Below are 14416 nucleotides of genomic sequence, written 5' to 3'. Positions count from 1 at the left end.
AATAACTACAATTAGTGAAAGAGGCGGATTCTTGTTTGGCAAAGAAAATGCTTTCCCATTTAAAACACAAAAAAAACAAAAGTCAGTTATACTCCAAGAAAAAAAAAAGGCTTACCGGTTTCGGCATTTTTGTGTCCTCGCCACCCTTCCACTTTTCCAGAGAGAAGCAGAAAAACCAGGAAAGGAATATCTGTGCCGAGCCTCAAGATGGCTAAACTCCCCCGCAGCCAACAACCCTGGAGAAGAATAAGGAGTTTTGTTAAGAAAGATTTTTAAAATAAACTTCAGAGAAAGTGAACTAAGGTCCCCGATTTACAAAGCCTTCTGTCTTCCAAGGGGGCGTGAATCTGCCCCTTCCCAGCCTCAGATTCTGGGTGCAAAAGCTATTTTTGAGGACGAGTACCGAGATTAAATTTAGAACAACAAACACAAAACACATGGCGGAACTGCTGAGGGAATGATGGGGGAAAAAAGCACGGTGGAGATACGCCAAAGCTGCTGAAAACCAACATACGCATGAAGCAAAAAAACGGTTTCTCGTGCCTCTCTGGTAACAGTGCCCAGACTCCGCAGAGGTACACGAGGAGAATCCGGTCACAGAAAACCCGTCTTCTGAGGGGAAAGTGCTGAGCAAAAATATCACAGACACAAGAAGCAAAGCCAACAAAAAACAGCAGCACTGCTGTTATATAACCAGCCTTGGGGCCCCTGATGCCGAGAATATTGCCATCACAAGCCATTCTCTGAAGTGCCCTGTGATCACACAGTCGACACAAAACAAGACTTTACATTTTCACTGCTTCAGTTCCCTTGACATTTTCAACTGTCCAATGCTACCGTCACCAGAACAGGAAAACCAGGAGGAGAACTGTTCTGAATGCGAGAAATAACTTCTCATTGTGCATTGTCCAAACGGCTATAATTCATAGAAATTCGCACAGCGAGAACGAAAAGTACTTCCCCCCCGCCTTTTGAAAGCAGTATGCTGCGTGAGGTCGACCCCCTCGTTCCCCGTTCGTACTCGGAGAGGAGATGAGAATCTGCCGGCCTCACATCTCACCTCAGTTTAAAGCAATCAGGAACTCACAACCGTATGAAAAAACATGTCAGCACAAAAAAAAAAGAACACAATTTTTTCTATTTTTTTAGATAAGACTTTATTGATCCCGAAGGGAAATTTAACATTTGAAACCAGTTTATGAACTGGTTGCTCATATCAGACACTATCTTCCAAATCTTCACAGCTAAACACTACAGAAATGCCTTACTGTCGGGTACTTAGCAAAAGCAGAAGTGCCGTGAATACTCAGTGTGGCCTGAAGGCGGTCTTCGTGTAGCATTCTAAACTCACAAGAACGACTGCTCAGCTGCAGTCCTGTACATATGGCAGGCAGATGCAGCCGATACTTCCCAGACACCGCTATTCCCTCACAATGAAATGGCGCTTGGTAAACTGGAAAGAGTCTCATGCCACAACTGCTACATGTTATGCAACAGTAGTATTGAGGCTGGACAGCATAAACGAAGAGGGTGGCACTAAGCTTAAAGGGGTCTGCCAAATACCAGTGGATTTCTGACAGACCACTGCGGCACCAAGAGCAGCTGGGGTCAACAAAACCAGGCCAACGGATAAACCAAGTGTCACCCCACATGCAGGAGGAGTTAAAACACTCAACAGCTCTCTACAAAAAGCAGAGAACCTCCTGTGCCAGAATCCCCAAAGTTTTTTGTGCTGGAAGCACACTTGTGCTGGGGTCTACTACTAGTTCTTTTGTGAACCCGACTGCTTGCAACCACACAGCCTGCCAATCTCAAGCGGACACGACGCTATGGCAGCAGCTCCCCAAATGAACCCACATGTCCTCACTCTGAAAGTCCCGAGTATAACATCTGCACGCTTCAGCGTTCTCTACAAGAGTTGAAACGTGAAAAACTGTTGCACACGACAGGAACACAAAGCTCGGTTTCACAGAGCAGACTTGGACAGACTGCAAACAAAAGGCCCTGTGGCCGAAATGTCTGCTTTTGCAGGCATCTAACTCTGCTGTATTTAAAATGCCCAGATGTGTTTTTGCACAGTGCACATTAAAAGACAAGCCGGGTGAAGTTTACTCCTGGCATCCACGCGCTTCTGAGGTTCAAGGGGAAGTGTGGCTCAAACCGAACATCAGTCATACCCTGTTCCACCCAGACTAGGTCGAAATGCGGCGCGTTAACAAGCACCGCAAATGGACATAGTTGTGGTGGTTGTTCCAAGGGCGTTTTTACCCTCTACTTTTAGAAGAGCAGTTTGGTACAATTTTTGTGGTCCTTCCCGCGATGTCCGAGACTGGCACAATCCCACGGCCTTCACATGTCAGAGCTATCGCCCGCGGAGCCTCCGAAAACAGCGCAGGACGACGCTCAGGAAAGAAAAGTCATTAAATTAAATCATCTGTGGACAGAAGCCCAGCAGAAAGACCTTGGGCTCAGCGGGCAACAGGGACCGCTCAAAGCACAACACGGCCAGGACACGCTGTAATAAAAATAGTGAACACTCAGCAGACAGCATATGGCAGAGACACCACGCGGAGGAACCGCAAACCCAGAGCCAATCCTCCATAAGCCACTAGGCTTTGCTGTGCAGTAATAATTCCCCAGCCTCCATCTACCTCACAGAGCGACGCGGTCGAGACGCAGTTCAGGAAGACCTAAGTGCTTACCACTGGCCTTTTAAGAGTGCCGGTGCTTTAAATTCTCCCACACAGGCACGGGCTTCGATTACCTTACGTCCAACGAGAGGCGAACGGGGTCTTTATCTAATGACCGTTTAAAAGCCCACGGGACAGGGGGCGGCGCCGTGTGGGGACCGCTGACCAGTCCTCTCGGACCACCGTGGGACAGCTGACCCCCCCCTCCGCTACCTCACCACGTCGCGGCTTCACGGCCCACGCAGACCCTCGCCGCCCACAGGCGCCCGGTCAGAACCGGACCGGACTCGATCGACAGGACCCCCAGCCCGTTCCAGGCAGCCACCGACCCCCGGCTCGCTCCCTCCTCGCCCCCGGCCGCGGGGGGGTCTCCGCACCGTCGGGGTGACAGCTAGCCCGCGGGCGGCCCCAGCTCTTCCAGCCCCCGGGAGAACAGGCATGGGGGGGGGGGGGCACATTTCTTTCAGCACCTCCAGCAAGATTCAAGGTTTCTTTATGTGTCATATACAACAAGGGTATTGGAACGCTTACTCCTTCAGCTGCACCCAGTAACATTAGAGAGAGGAAAACTAGGCACAAATGACAAACGGACATGGACAATAAATTTAGACAATAGACATTATAATACTGCCAACAGTGCAGTACCTTAAAGTGTAGGTGCTAATTTGAGCTGCTGAAGATGCGGACTGCTTGGGGGAAGAAACTGTTTCTGAACCTACTGGTCAGTGCTCCGATACTGCGATACCTCCTACCGGAACCCAGGGGTGGAAGCAGACCGTGGCCAGGGTGAATTGGGTCCCGGAGTACAGCTCGAGCCCGGTTGTGGCAGCGGTCCGGATGTATCCGGTCGATGGAGGGTAGCTCGGTCCCCACACTGGGAAATGAAACGGGCTGTGTCCACACACCTGACCGAGTCACCTCTCGGGCCTGGCTGAGGAAGTGGCTGCCCACAGCCACTGCAGCGGAGCACGGAGGCTGAAAACGGCCTCACAGCTACCCCTCAGTCTCTCTTCTTACTTTCTGAGCTCTCAGACAGCACCTTTATTCAAGCGCTTCGCCCATGTGCAAAACAGAGCCCCCTTCATGTTTATTCCTTCATGCAACGACGATAAACAAAACTGCCAGCAGTCTGACAACAATGCAGGAACATGAGAACACCAGCCCTTTCTTCTTCGTATTAGCCGTGAGCTCATTAAAACAATTTTCCTTTTTTTTTGTGGCATGGGGGCCTCTCTGGACTATAAAAAATAATTTTGGTTTTCATTTTCTTCCCCTCTGTAATGCACACGTCTTATTAAAAAAAAAAAGGTGTTATTTTTGCCATGACATGGTTGAGACCCGCATTTGAGCAAACACGGGCAAGCTCTCTCGGGCTGGAAACACAAAACCGAGCAGGCAGGCAGGAGCTCTCCTGTGAGCCCAGCTCGTCACTCGCAGGACAAGGAGGCTACACTACTGTAATGCACACTGCTGTCCACGCAGCCGGGCACCGCGACAAAAGCCTGTATCAAATATTCCGGCACAGGGGGAGGGGGCCGTGCGACTTGATTGACAGCGCCGGGGGCCAAACACCGACAGCACGGCCCTCCCCAGCCCACCAATCACCACTCCGCTCGCACGCCCCGGCATCCGCCTCTGCCAGATGGAGCGGCGCTGCCCGGGCCAAGTTCCTACGGACAGCGCGCACGTCGAATGTCCTATTCCGGAACGCACCTGCGCCGCCGCCGTGGCGTACTCCTGCCGTTCGCCAATGGAATAGCCTAGGGGAGTTTGCGTAAAGTATTTGTCAAGACCGTCGCCTGTGAAGTTTGGCGCCCGCGGAGAATAACGGGACTGTGCGAGAGCGGTTTGTTTTCCCACCGAGAACCCGACGTGGGTGCCACAAAAACACCATCACGAAGGGTGATTTCACGAAGCAAACGAGGACTTTAGGTCTCTTTGTTTCCTGCCGGGGCTCGAAAGACGCCGAAAACGTACTGACGAGGCGTGCATCACCCTCCACCGGGAATGTGGAAAACGCACTCCTCTTGAGCTCTCGCCACTCCACGCTAATCCTGACTTATATGAAATAGCGCAGCAACAATCACCTGTCGTCTAAAATAAATACAGCGAGCGTCCTCCGTCCTTGCGAGGTCAGAACCACAACAGTGGTTGGCTAAACGCGAAATAAACTAAAAGGGGGGTATTTTGCAGTCGGTGCACCCAATCCAAAAGGAGCTACGTCATGGCCGTCATTATCAATAACTTTCCTGGTGGGTCGTCTTGTTTAGTTATCAAAGAGGATCAAGTTGCATATCTGCTCATTGAGAAATAAAGTCGCTTTTTTTGTGGTGGTGGTGGGGGGGGGGCGCAGTACTATTCCACAAGCCACTTCAAGCCCCGCCGACGAAAAGCCTGCTGTGAAATCTTAAGTTGGGGTTGTTGTTTTTAAACGTTCAACGTGCGTAAACGCAGAAATATTCCAGTTGCACGGGCTCTCGCAAGACTGGAAACGTTTGCGAGCAGCAGCAGCAGCAGCAGCAGCAGCAGCAGCCCCGGGCGGTACAACGTCCGTGCCGCGGACGGAGAGACCGCTCCGCCCGTACACGCACAGGCGTGTAAAGCAAGAAGCCTCCTCTGGGCAATGACGCGGAGCAGCGGGCGACCATCACGGCGCTGCACAGACACCGGCGGACTCCCCGCCGCCCACCCCGGCGGGGACGAAATGTGCAGAGATCTCCTCTCGGCGCACCCCTGCACCGACAGCACGGGAATGCGGCAGCACCACAACACCACACAACCGCACACACAACAGCACAACCAGCCCGCTGCGCAGGACGGGCAGGAGAGCAGCAGCAGTAGCAGCTGCTGCAGGGCCAGGCCCTGCGGCTCACGGCAGCTCGGAGACCGGGAGAGGCAGAGAGATGAGCATTCACCTCGCCTCGCCTCCCCCCCCACTTCTCTAACTGTTCAACACCCAGCCAGCGCGGAAAAACAGCGACCCGCAGAAAACTCACCCAAGCCGGACCCGGCGCCGCCGGAACACAAGGGAAAACGGGTCGAGCCGATTTCCAGACACAAGTTGTTTGTACCCCCCCCTCCTCCTCCTCTCGAGATAAAAATCCCCGTCCACCAAATAAGAATAAAAAAAAGAGAGAGAGAGTGAGTCTCCTTCTCCGTCTTCCTCTCCGCTGCTCCTCCTCCTCCTCCTGGCGCCTCGGCCGGTGCCCCTCTCCCCGCGTGCGCGCGTGCTGCCGCTGCGGAGCCCCGCGAGTTCCGCCGCTAGGAGGGAAGGCGCCGCGCGCTCGCCTCTCCCAACATGGCCGTCGGTCTGTCCGTCCGGCCGGCCGGCCGGCTGGTTGGTTGGTTGGCTGGCTGTCTGGCTCTGGCTGTGCGAGGCGAGGCGTGGCTCGTCACCGGGGGGGCGAGAGAGAGAGAGAGAGAGAGGGAAGGAGGGAGGGAGTCGGGGCTCCGCGTCTGCGGGGTTTGCAAACAGAAAAGTCGCGACGGCTGACACGATCCGCCCTCCCACCCCGCGTTTGTCGCGGTGAAGGAGGACTAACCCCTCTCCCCCCCGACCCCGGGGCCACACTGCCGTCCGAGGGAGACCAGCATCACCCACTCGGGCTGAGGGCTCGCCAGCGCGGAGTTGCCCATCCGAGAAAGATCACTTGTAGCACCTCGGTCTCTGGCTACAGGGCTGTAGCCGCACCGCTTAGTTAAGGCAGGAGCTTCGCTTAGATGTATTTGAATTCTGCCTTTTCTTCCTTATAATTTGTCCGTGCCCTGTGCTCAAGGATAAATCCGAACTCCCTACGTGCTGTGCAGTAACCACGGCTGTAGGAAAGTTCTCTAGCTCTGATGAAACGTTATGCCTTTTTTAGGTTGAGAACTGAAGGTTAAGATCTGGTTTATTTTGGGAGGTTTTCCACGTCTTACTTGTAACATTCAAGTAATACTACAAATTCAAACTTATTTTTGTTTATAATTATTGTAATGGTTAAAAAGCGAGTTTCAGGGGACGCAGCTGGTGCGTCCTGATTGCACGGAGTAGTGCTTGTAATCTGAAACGTAACATTTTATTTTTTTCCAACAATTAGGGAATATTGGTCGTCGGGTGACGGACAACATTTCTGTCCAATACCCTCGGCCGTGTTTAGAATAAAGTTTCCAAACCTGGGGTTCTCGGTTTTAAAAATAACTTTCTCCTAGTGCATAAACCTCATTTCGTTGTGTCAAGATTAACCTCAGGCGCCCGCTAGCCATGCGGATTGATCAGAAGGGAAAACGTGTTACTTGTTCTTGCTTTTCGTTTCCTCTCAGTGTTCTTCGATTCCACTGGGCATCCAGAAAGGAATTTCAATGTATTATTCCCACTGTTCACATTGCCTTGTACTGTTACGTTTTATGTTAAATACAGTACTACCATTTTTATGGGCGAACTGTGATGAATTAATTAATTCCCTTAATGAAATGTTTACTGGATCCGCGATCAACAACATAGCACAGCGCGCGTGGGATCCTCTGTAAGCTTAAAGCCTGGAGTGTTATTTTCTGACTCGAGGAAACGTGAGCTTCCACAGATAGGATATTCCCGCCTTCCAGACTGCATTCTCAGATCAAAGATATGTTATCTGCACGGCGCACTACACAAATAAAGAGCAGGCAACAATATAATGCTATTTTTAAAAAAAAAACAACAACAACAAATGAACGGGGAATAATAACGGTTTAGACAGGATTCGCATGATTTATGTCTCTGTGGACCAACACGTTATCTTGGCTTCTGTGATTCCGCTGAAGGCAGCATCTCTTGCCTCATGTTCTATCCTGGCTTGCTCAATTAAAGAAGCCTTTGTATGAGAAGCAACAAGCCAGAGCCTGTAACGGGCTCTGTCGGGTCCAGACCTCTCGTCTAGTATTCTACTGCCAGGGCGCCTTGGATATCTTCCAGTCCGGAACCTTCTTCGCCATATTAATCATCGATAATGCACATGTGTGGACCTGCAATGTGCACAGGGTGATTGCGATGTGAGTCTTGCACGTCTTAGCTAAAGGTCAGGCTACATGCTTCCATAGAGCTTTCTTGGGCAGGAGGTGTCAAATTACATTTCTCTGGCTCTTCAGCTTGAGCGCCTTGACCAAAATGGTGTAATTTATTATTAAAATTCTTTAATACATTTTTAATAATAAATAATTATTATTAAAGAGCGACATGCGAAGAAGCTTTTTTATAATCAATGCTAATCACCTCTTAGTGAAGTCTGAAACAAGATGTCAGCGTTCGTTCACATTTGATAACAGCGTCCTTACAGCAGAGATACAAGGCATCTCTTATCTGCAAAGAGAAAGCAATTGTCTATTCTTGACAATAAGGATCTACTTAGAAGGATTTTGTCTACTCTTTCCGAAGGCGGTGTAGGGCACCAGCAGTTGCGTTTGTCATACCTGGATTAAAGGAGGTGAAGACCAATTACCACTTGGTCTGGTAAAGCTAACACATGCATATACTGAAGCTATGGAGACAAAATGCTTTTTATGTGGAAATTAATGACAGTTATTTTTGGTTAACATACAAAATAAATAAATAAGACCATGTCTGTTGTTGTTTTTTTAAAAATTCCCCATCTGTCTTTGTTGTATTCTTTTCTCTGTGGATTTTGCACAGTTTTGATTACACGTTATTGTTATTGTGTTACGGCCTATTGTCTTATCTTCTGTTCTAGTCATATACTGCACCTGAGTAATGAGAAACACTTTTCACTATACTATGCACCTGTGTAAGTATAATGACAATAAAGTTGAATTGAATTGAATTGCATTGAAGGTCCATAATTTAAAAATATCCTTGACAGGAGACAAGGATAGCAGATCGTTAGTGGCTGTGTGCTCTGCTCCTCCAGCCCAGGCTGTAGTAATGATGCCGTGTGTGTTGCCTAATAGGGTTTCCAGCTGTCTTTAGGGCTTCTGGGCCAATTTTGGTTCTGAACACGAACCAGCACATTTTAACGGAAACCCGCTCAGAGAGGAGGAGCGACTCGTGGGCTTTCTGGGAGTGGAAAGGGAAGGTGGAAAAAAACAGTTCTTGCAATGGATTATTTCTGTCAGTTTTTCGCAATGCTCCTTGCTCCAGCTCTCGCTGTGTCTTGGCATGATCCTTGAAACGAGAATGAGCCAAAGCCCGGAATGGGAAACTTGGGTGGGAGTCAGAAGCCTGCCCACATGTGCAGCCTGGGAGAGAGAGAGTAAACACTGCAAGTTTAGGACATGCAACAGTGCATGAATTCACATGCTAATACTGATCGAAATATGAGCACAAGCAGAAGCTCAAACTTTTCAAAGTACTCAGACACTAGGATTAGAGTAAAAGTCAAGAACAGCAGTATTATATGAGACATGCAAATATATTTTCAGTATTTCTTTTAATCACCAGGAACCTCAGATCTTAAGCACATTTTACTTACTTGCTTGAATTCCTATAATCAGAATTCAGATGATCAATGCCAAACACACAAAAATCACTTTAAATGCATAGACCTTTGAAGAGTTAACCCGCCTGTTTCTTTAACTAGAGTGAAAGAAGGTTCAATCATGGAAATCCTATGGTTAGCATTCATGTGTGAGGTATCCAAATCACCATTCAGATTAATGGAAAGCAACTTAAGTGAACCAGCTGTAAACAGAGCTCTGTCCAAGCTGAGCAGTGATTGAGAATATCACATTAACAGCAAATCACACATTTAAAAGTAGACACTTATGTTTACATGAGTACTAATTCATAAATTCTGTCAGTACTGTGTGTCTGCCCAGCAGGCAGAACCCCAGGACCAGACTTTACACAGCATTTTATTTTTATGCACGTTCCATTGATTCATTTTGAAATTAATTTACATTTTGAAATTAAATTAGATAATTAGATATTGGTAATGGTAATATTGAAAAAAAATAAATGCTCAGAGCAACACAAAGAACCAGTATTTTCCTTTTCTTCAGTAAAAACACGACTTGATCTTGCTGGGTCCTCAGTTCTAAGAGATAACAAATTGTCCCTTTAGTCTTGTCCTTGAGCCCCTGAGAAGAATCTGACCAGGATTGCTGTAGGATACAGACCCTGATACTCTCGTTAGTTGCCTGTTCCAACACGTTACACATGATGCAGCATTAAGCATTTTTTAAAATCAATGGAGTTTTTAATCAATTACAATAAATTATTTTGTCTTCAACAGAACAAAAAAACCTCTTGGAAAACATATCCATGATTTAAAATTTCATTTTTTGAAAGACTGTTTGACTTAAAGTAAGTGTAATAAAGCCAATATTATTTTGAAGTATGTAATATAACAGTGTAGCGTAGGATCATAAGAAATGAGAAAGAAGATGACAATAAGTTTCTCAAGGTCACAAAGCAGATGTTTGAACAGCTCTCCCCATTTACCAGTATTTTCAACAAACAGGTTTTCCTTCATGAGAGTGTCATTTTTTTAAATTAAATCACATTTAATAACTTTTAAAGATTTCTATCAATGTTACACTGTGGTTTTATACTTCTCCAAAAGACGCCTATTTAATTATTACCAACTTAAATCACAACTGGATTTGCAATCTAACACACACACACCTTTTCTCCTCTTTAGCAAATCTGTTACAGCATATCCTTGCCCAACAGTGCCGTTCTCTGTACTGTACATGATCTTGCTTTGTAAACACAAAAAACCCACAGAACAGTGTGGTTAAATAAATACCTGCAAGCAAAGTTTATTTCATTTGTTTATTTGCGATCATCAAAACAATCAGTCTCTGTTTGGAAGCTAATAGCCTCCTCGTCTTGAGTTTGGTGATCATGCAAAGCAGCAGAGTGGTAAGACTCTGTTTAGCAGTCCATGGTGCTGAACTAGGGTGGCACAGTGTTTAGCATCGCTGCTTTGCAGTGCTGGGGCCCTGGGTTCAATTCCTGGGGTGCTGTCTGTGTGGAGTTCATGTGTTTGCATGGGTTTCCTCCCACAGTCCAGAGGCATGCTGGAAGGTTAAATGGCTTTGGGGAAACTGGCTCTGGTTGTGGGTAAGTCTGTGATTGTGTCTGTCTGCCCTGTGATGGACTGGCATCCTGTCCAGGGTGTACCCTGCCTTGTGCCTGTTGCTTGCTGTGATTGTGTCTGTCTGCCCTGTGATGGACTGGCATCCTGTCCAGGGTGTACCCTGCCTTGTGCCTGTTGCTTGCTGTGATTGTGTCTGTCTGCCCTGTGATGGACTGGCATCCTGTCCAGGGTGTACCCTGCCTTGTGCCTGTTGCTTGCTGTGATTGTGTCTGTCTGCCCTGTGATGGACTGGCATCCTGTCCAGGGTGTACCCTGCCTTGTGCCTGTTGCTTGCTGTGATTGTGTCTGTCTGCCCTGCGATGGACTGGCATCCTGTCCAGGGTGTACCCTGCCTTGTGCCTGTTGCTTGCTGTGATTGGATCTGGCTGCCCTGTGACTCCGAATTGGAAGAAGCTGTTAGAAAATAGACAGATGGGTGGATGATGCCAAACTAAGCTCATTACACTGTGCAACTACTTTCTTTGTTATATTGTAGTATTGAGGCGCATGCATTGGTAAAACATTGTTAGAAAAATAAATGTATGTTTACATTCATACTATGAGGCATACTTAAGATTTAGCTCAGGGGTCCTAAACTTCAGGAGGAGTTATACACACCCAGGTTAACCCACTCAATATTAAAGAAAGGTATGCACAAGACATTTAAAATAGACAAGTAAAGGTTTATTCAATGCTGAAAGGAGAAGAAAAGAAACACAATGTTTTGGCTGTGTAGACAGCTCTCTTTTCAGCGGGGAATAAAACTTTACTTGTTCCTTTGCAGCCTACGCATGCTGACACAGCTACCTACTTGAGCTATTTAAAATAGACATTAAAAATAGCTAAAAACACTGTTAACAGTGCAATATTTTACTTAATAAACATTCACATTAAAATAATGATTTAATTGGCAGTAATTGGCAGTCTCCTGGGGCACATAATACTTAACACATAAACCTTAACACAAAATGTCTAAGACATGACCGCAGACTGGTACAGTATGTCATTTTTACTGCAGTACTTCCTTCAGCTCAATAAACACTTTGGTACAGCTGCTCCTTGCCTGACAATCCCATTACCCAGAGTGTATGATGCTTGGTGTGCTTCTGTCTAACAATCGCTTGCATTTGTATTGTGTTTTTCATTCCAAAGGATCCGAGAGGGCTTGGTTAAATGGGCTGAATGCCCCCCTGTCATCTGTAATTGCTCGTCTATATACTGTAGGTAATAAATAATAAATAATACATTCAATTTAAATAGGACATGTCATTAAAGTCAATCTGAATGTGCTTCACATGAAAAACAAAAGGCTAGAAAAAAGAGAAATCAAAGAACCCGACAAATCCAAGAAGAGAAAAGATAGGAAATGAGTTTATAGCACTGGGAGATGATAGGCTTGCTGGCAGGGAAGGATCTCTTAAAGGTCTCAGTGGAAGCTGCTTGAGTGAGATGACTAGGGAGGCTGTTCCACAAGAGAGTCACCCAGAGCGTGCAGTTTGCTACTGGGGACCTGCAGCAGATCAAACCGACCTGATCTTGAAGACCAGGGTGACGTTTTGAACAAGATGAAGGACAGGGAAGTAGACGGGATCTTTGCCTTTCAGAGCTTTAGAGACCAGGAGGAGTGCTTTAAAATCCGCTCTCTGGTGGACGGAGAACTAGGGGAGCTTCAGGTAAGAGCCCATTTCACCCGCCTGGGTGACCCATGACACCTCCAGAAGACCACTACACAGCAGATCAGGAGAGAAGCGAGACCTCACTTCACTACTTCAGCTAAGGTGAAACATCACCAGGACACTAGACAAGACGAGCTGTGCCTTGGAACCTTTGAAGATCACAGAGAGCTTTTTCTTTATTGCTGCGTACAGCACCCCTGGGGCTGAAAAGCTGCTTTATAAATACATTTTTAAAACAGATAAGAAGAGGAATTTCTTTACCCAGACGACTGTGGCAGTCTGAACAAGATCACTGAGGCCAGCACCATCAGGTCTGTGAAGAAACAGCTGGATGAGATCCTCAGATCAATTAACTATTAAAAACAAATGAGATAGATGGACCTCTTGCTTGCAAACTTGTGTTTCATAACCCACCTCGTCCTCCACACCCTTATATACTAAGAGCATCTGGCTTCACATTTTTAACCTCTAACATTACAGATGTTATTACAGATCTGGTAGCACCTGGACTGTGGAAATTGTGTGCTGATATCTTTGAGAATCAGGTGTTCTCCACTGAAGCTCTCTGGACAGGAGAGCAAATTTCCTTTCTAACTCAAATCAAGGGAAATAGAAATTTAGATTAAGAGTTTGCTAATGTTCCCTCAGCAAACCAGGAAAGAATGAATAGTTTAGGACATCCCCAGATAACATTAACAACTTACAGTATTTAAAAGAATACTGTTTAAAAGAATATTAAAAGAATTCACTAGGCATTTTAAAACAAACATACAAATAAATATAGGTTTTATATAAAATATTTGGAAACAGTTGAAAATAAATAGATTGGGTAAAAAAAAAAGGTTCATGTACAGCAATTGTATGTTTTCAACTTTGGAAAACTGCCTTTGAATGGAAGTTATCCTTTGTTAATGAAAGTCAAATGATAGTTTCCATGTTTATAAAAATAAGTCGATTAAATGACTAAGAGCATTACCAGAGTAGGGCTGCAGTTGGCCAAACAGGGGTTTAAAGAGCCTTTTAAACCCTCTTAGTGGAAACGTGAAAACTTCAGAAAGTGATTAATAAGTCATTACTAGAGAAACTAGGTATGCGATCCCATAGTCAGCCTTTCCTAAACAAGGAGAAACCATAAAGGAAGCCAACTCTTCGATTAAGCAAGGTAGGGTTTTGATTGTCATTTTGATTATAATGATTTTAGTGCTTTAGATTGAATTATTTTCTCCTGTCTTGCGCTGAACGTGGGGCTTTCTCTTCAGCAGAGGTCTTGACTTTTAGTTTTCCGTAGCCTGCAGCAGGCTTGACACAGGGTGCGTATTGGCAAGGTGTGTGTGTGTTCACTGAGATTGCTCCCCACACACACACACACCATGATTACTCCCTCCTCGCCCACACACATCCTGAGGAAGAGCAGGGGAAAGCAGAGAGGACAGAGGCTTCACTGTTTCCTCTGATTGTTTGAGCATGTTAGGGTCATTGAGTAAAGAGACGCTTCTGTTAACGTTGAGCAAAAACAGTCATAGGGTGAAGCAACAGCTTTTTTGAAGTTAATAGACAAGATAAAACCCCCTGAGATGCATTTGCGTATACAATACTTACACGACAATAGATAAAAGACAGCACAAATATCACAACCAATGAAGAAAAAAACAAAAGCAAATAAAAATATAAACTATATTATCTGTCATAAAAGGTATCTGGAATAAATCAAATCTGATGATTAATAATTACTTTAAGGAGGGGAAGGGTAGAGGGTATGATATTCCACTGCTTTTGAAAGCTTCCTATAGTTGTATATAAAGCTGATTTTTTCTCAGTACTTGGAATCTACAACACAACTTTAATCTTTGACCTGGGCTCAAAGGAATGACCGACAGGCAGAAAGAAATGATTATTTTTAGTTCTGAACAGAGAAGACTATGACAGGACCTGGTTCAAGTATTCAAAATCCTGAATTCCAACCCAATTCAACCCCAAGTACGTCTTCAGAATCCAC

At 46.1% G+C, this 14416-nt stretch overlaps 1 protein-coding gene across 1 annotated transcript in view; it reads right to left on the bottom strand.

Moving 5' to 3' along the window:
* Positions 1-6007, bottom strand: part of LOC148835634 (radixin) — a 50913-nt gene extending 44906 nt beyond the window's left edge. The window contains exons 1-2 of the mRNA XM_088913080.1: positions 5687-6007; positions 116-236 (exon numbers count right to left, since the gene is read on the bottom strand). Of these exons, the coding sequence (XP_088769206.1) occupies positions 116-127 (12 nt within the window). The 5' untranslated portion in view covers positions 128-236; positions 5687-6007. The remainder of the gene's footprint in view (positions 1-115; positions 237-5686) is intronic.
* Between the last annotated feature and the right edge of the window lie 8409 nt (positions 6008-14416).

This window comes from Atractosteus spatula, chromosome 4, assembly GCF_055471065.1.
Source record: "Atractosteus spatula isolate fAtrSpa1 chromosome 4, fAtrSpa1.hap1, whole genome shotgun sequence".
NCBI lineage: Eukaryota > Metazoa > Chordata > Actinopteri > Semionotiformes > Lepisosteidae > Atractosteus > Atractosteus spatula.
Note: the sequence above shows the minus strand (reverse complement) of the source record. Positions and strands in the feature narration are given on the sequence as shown.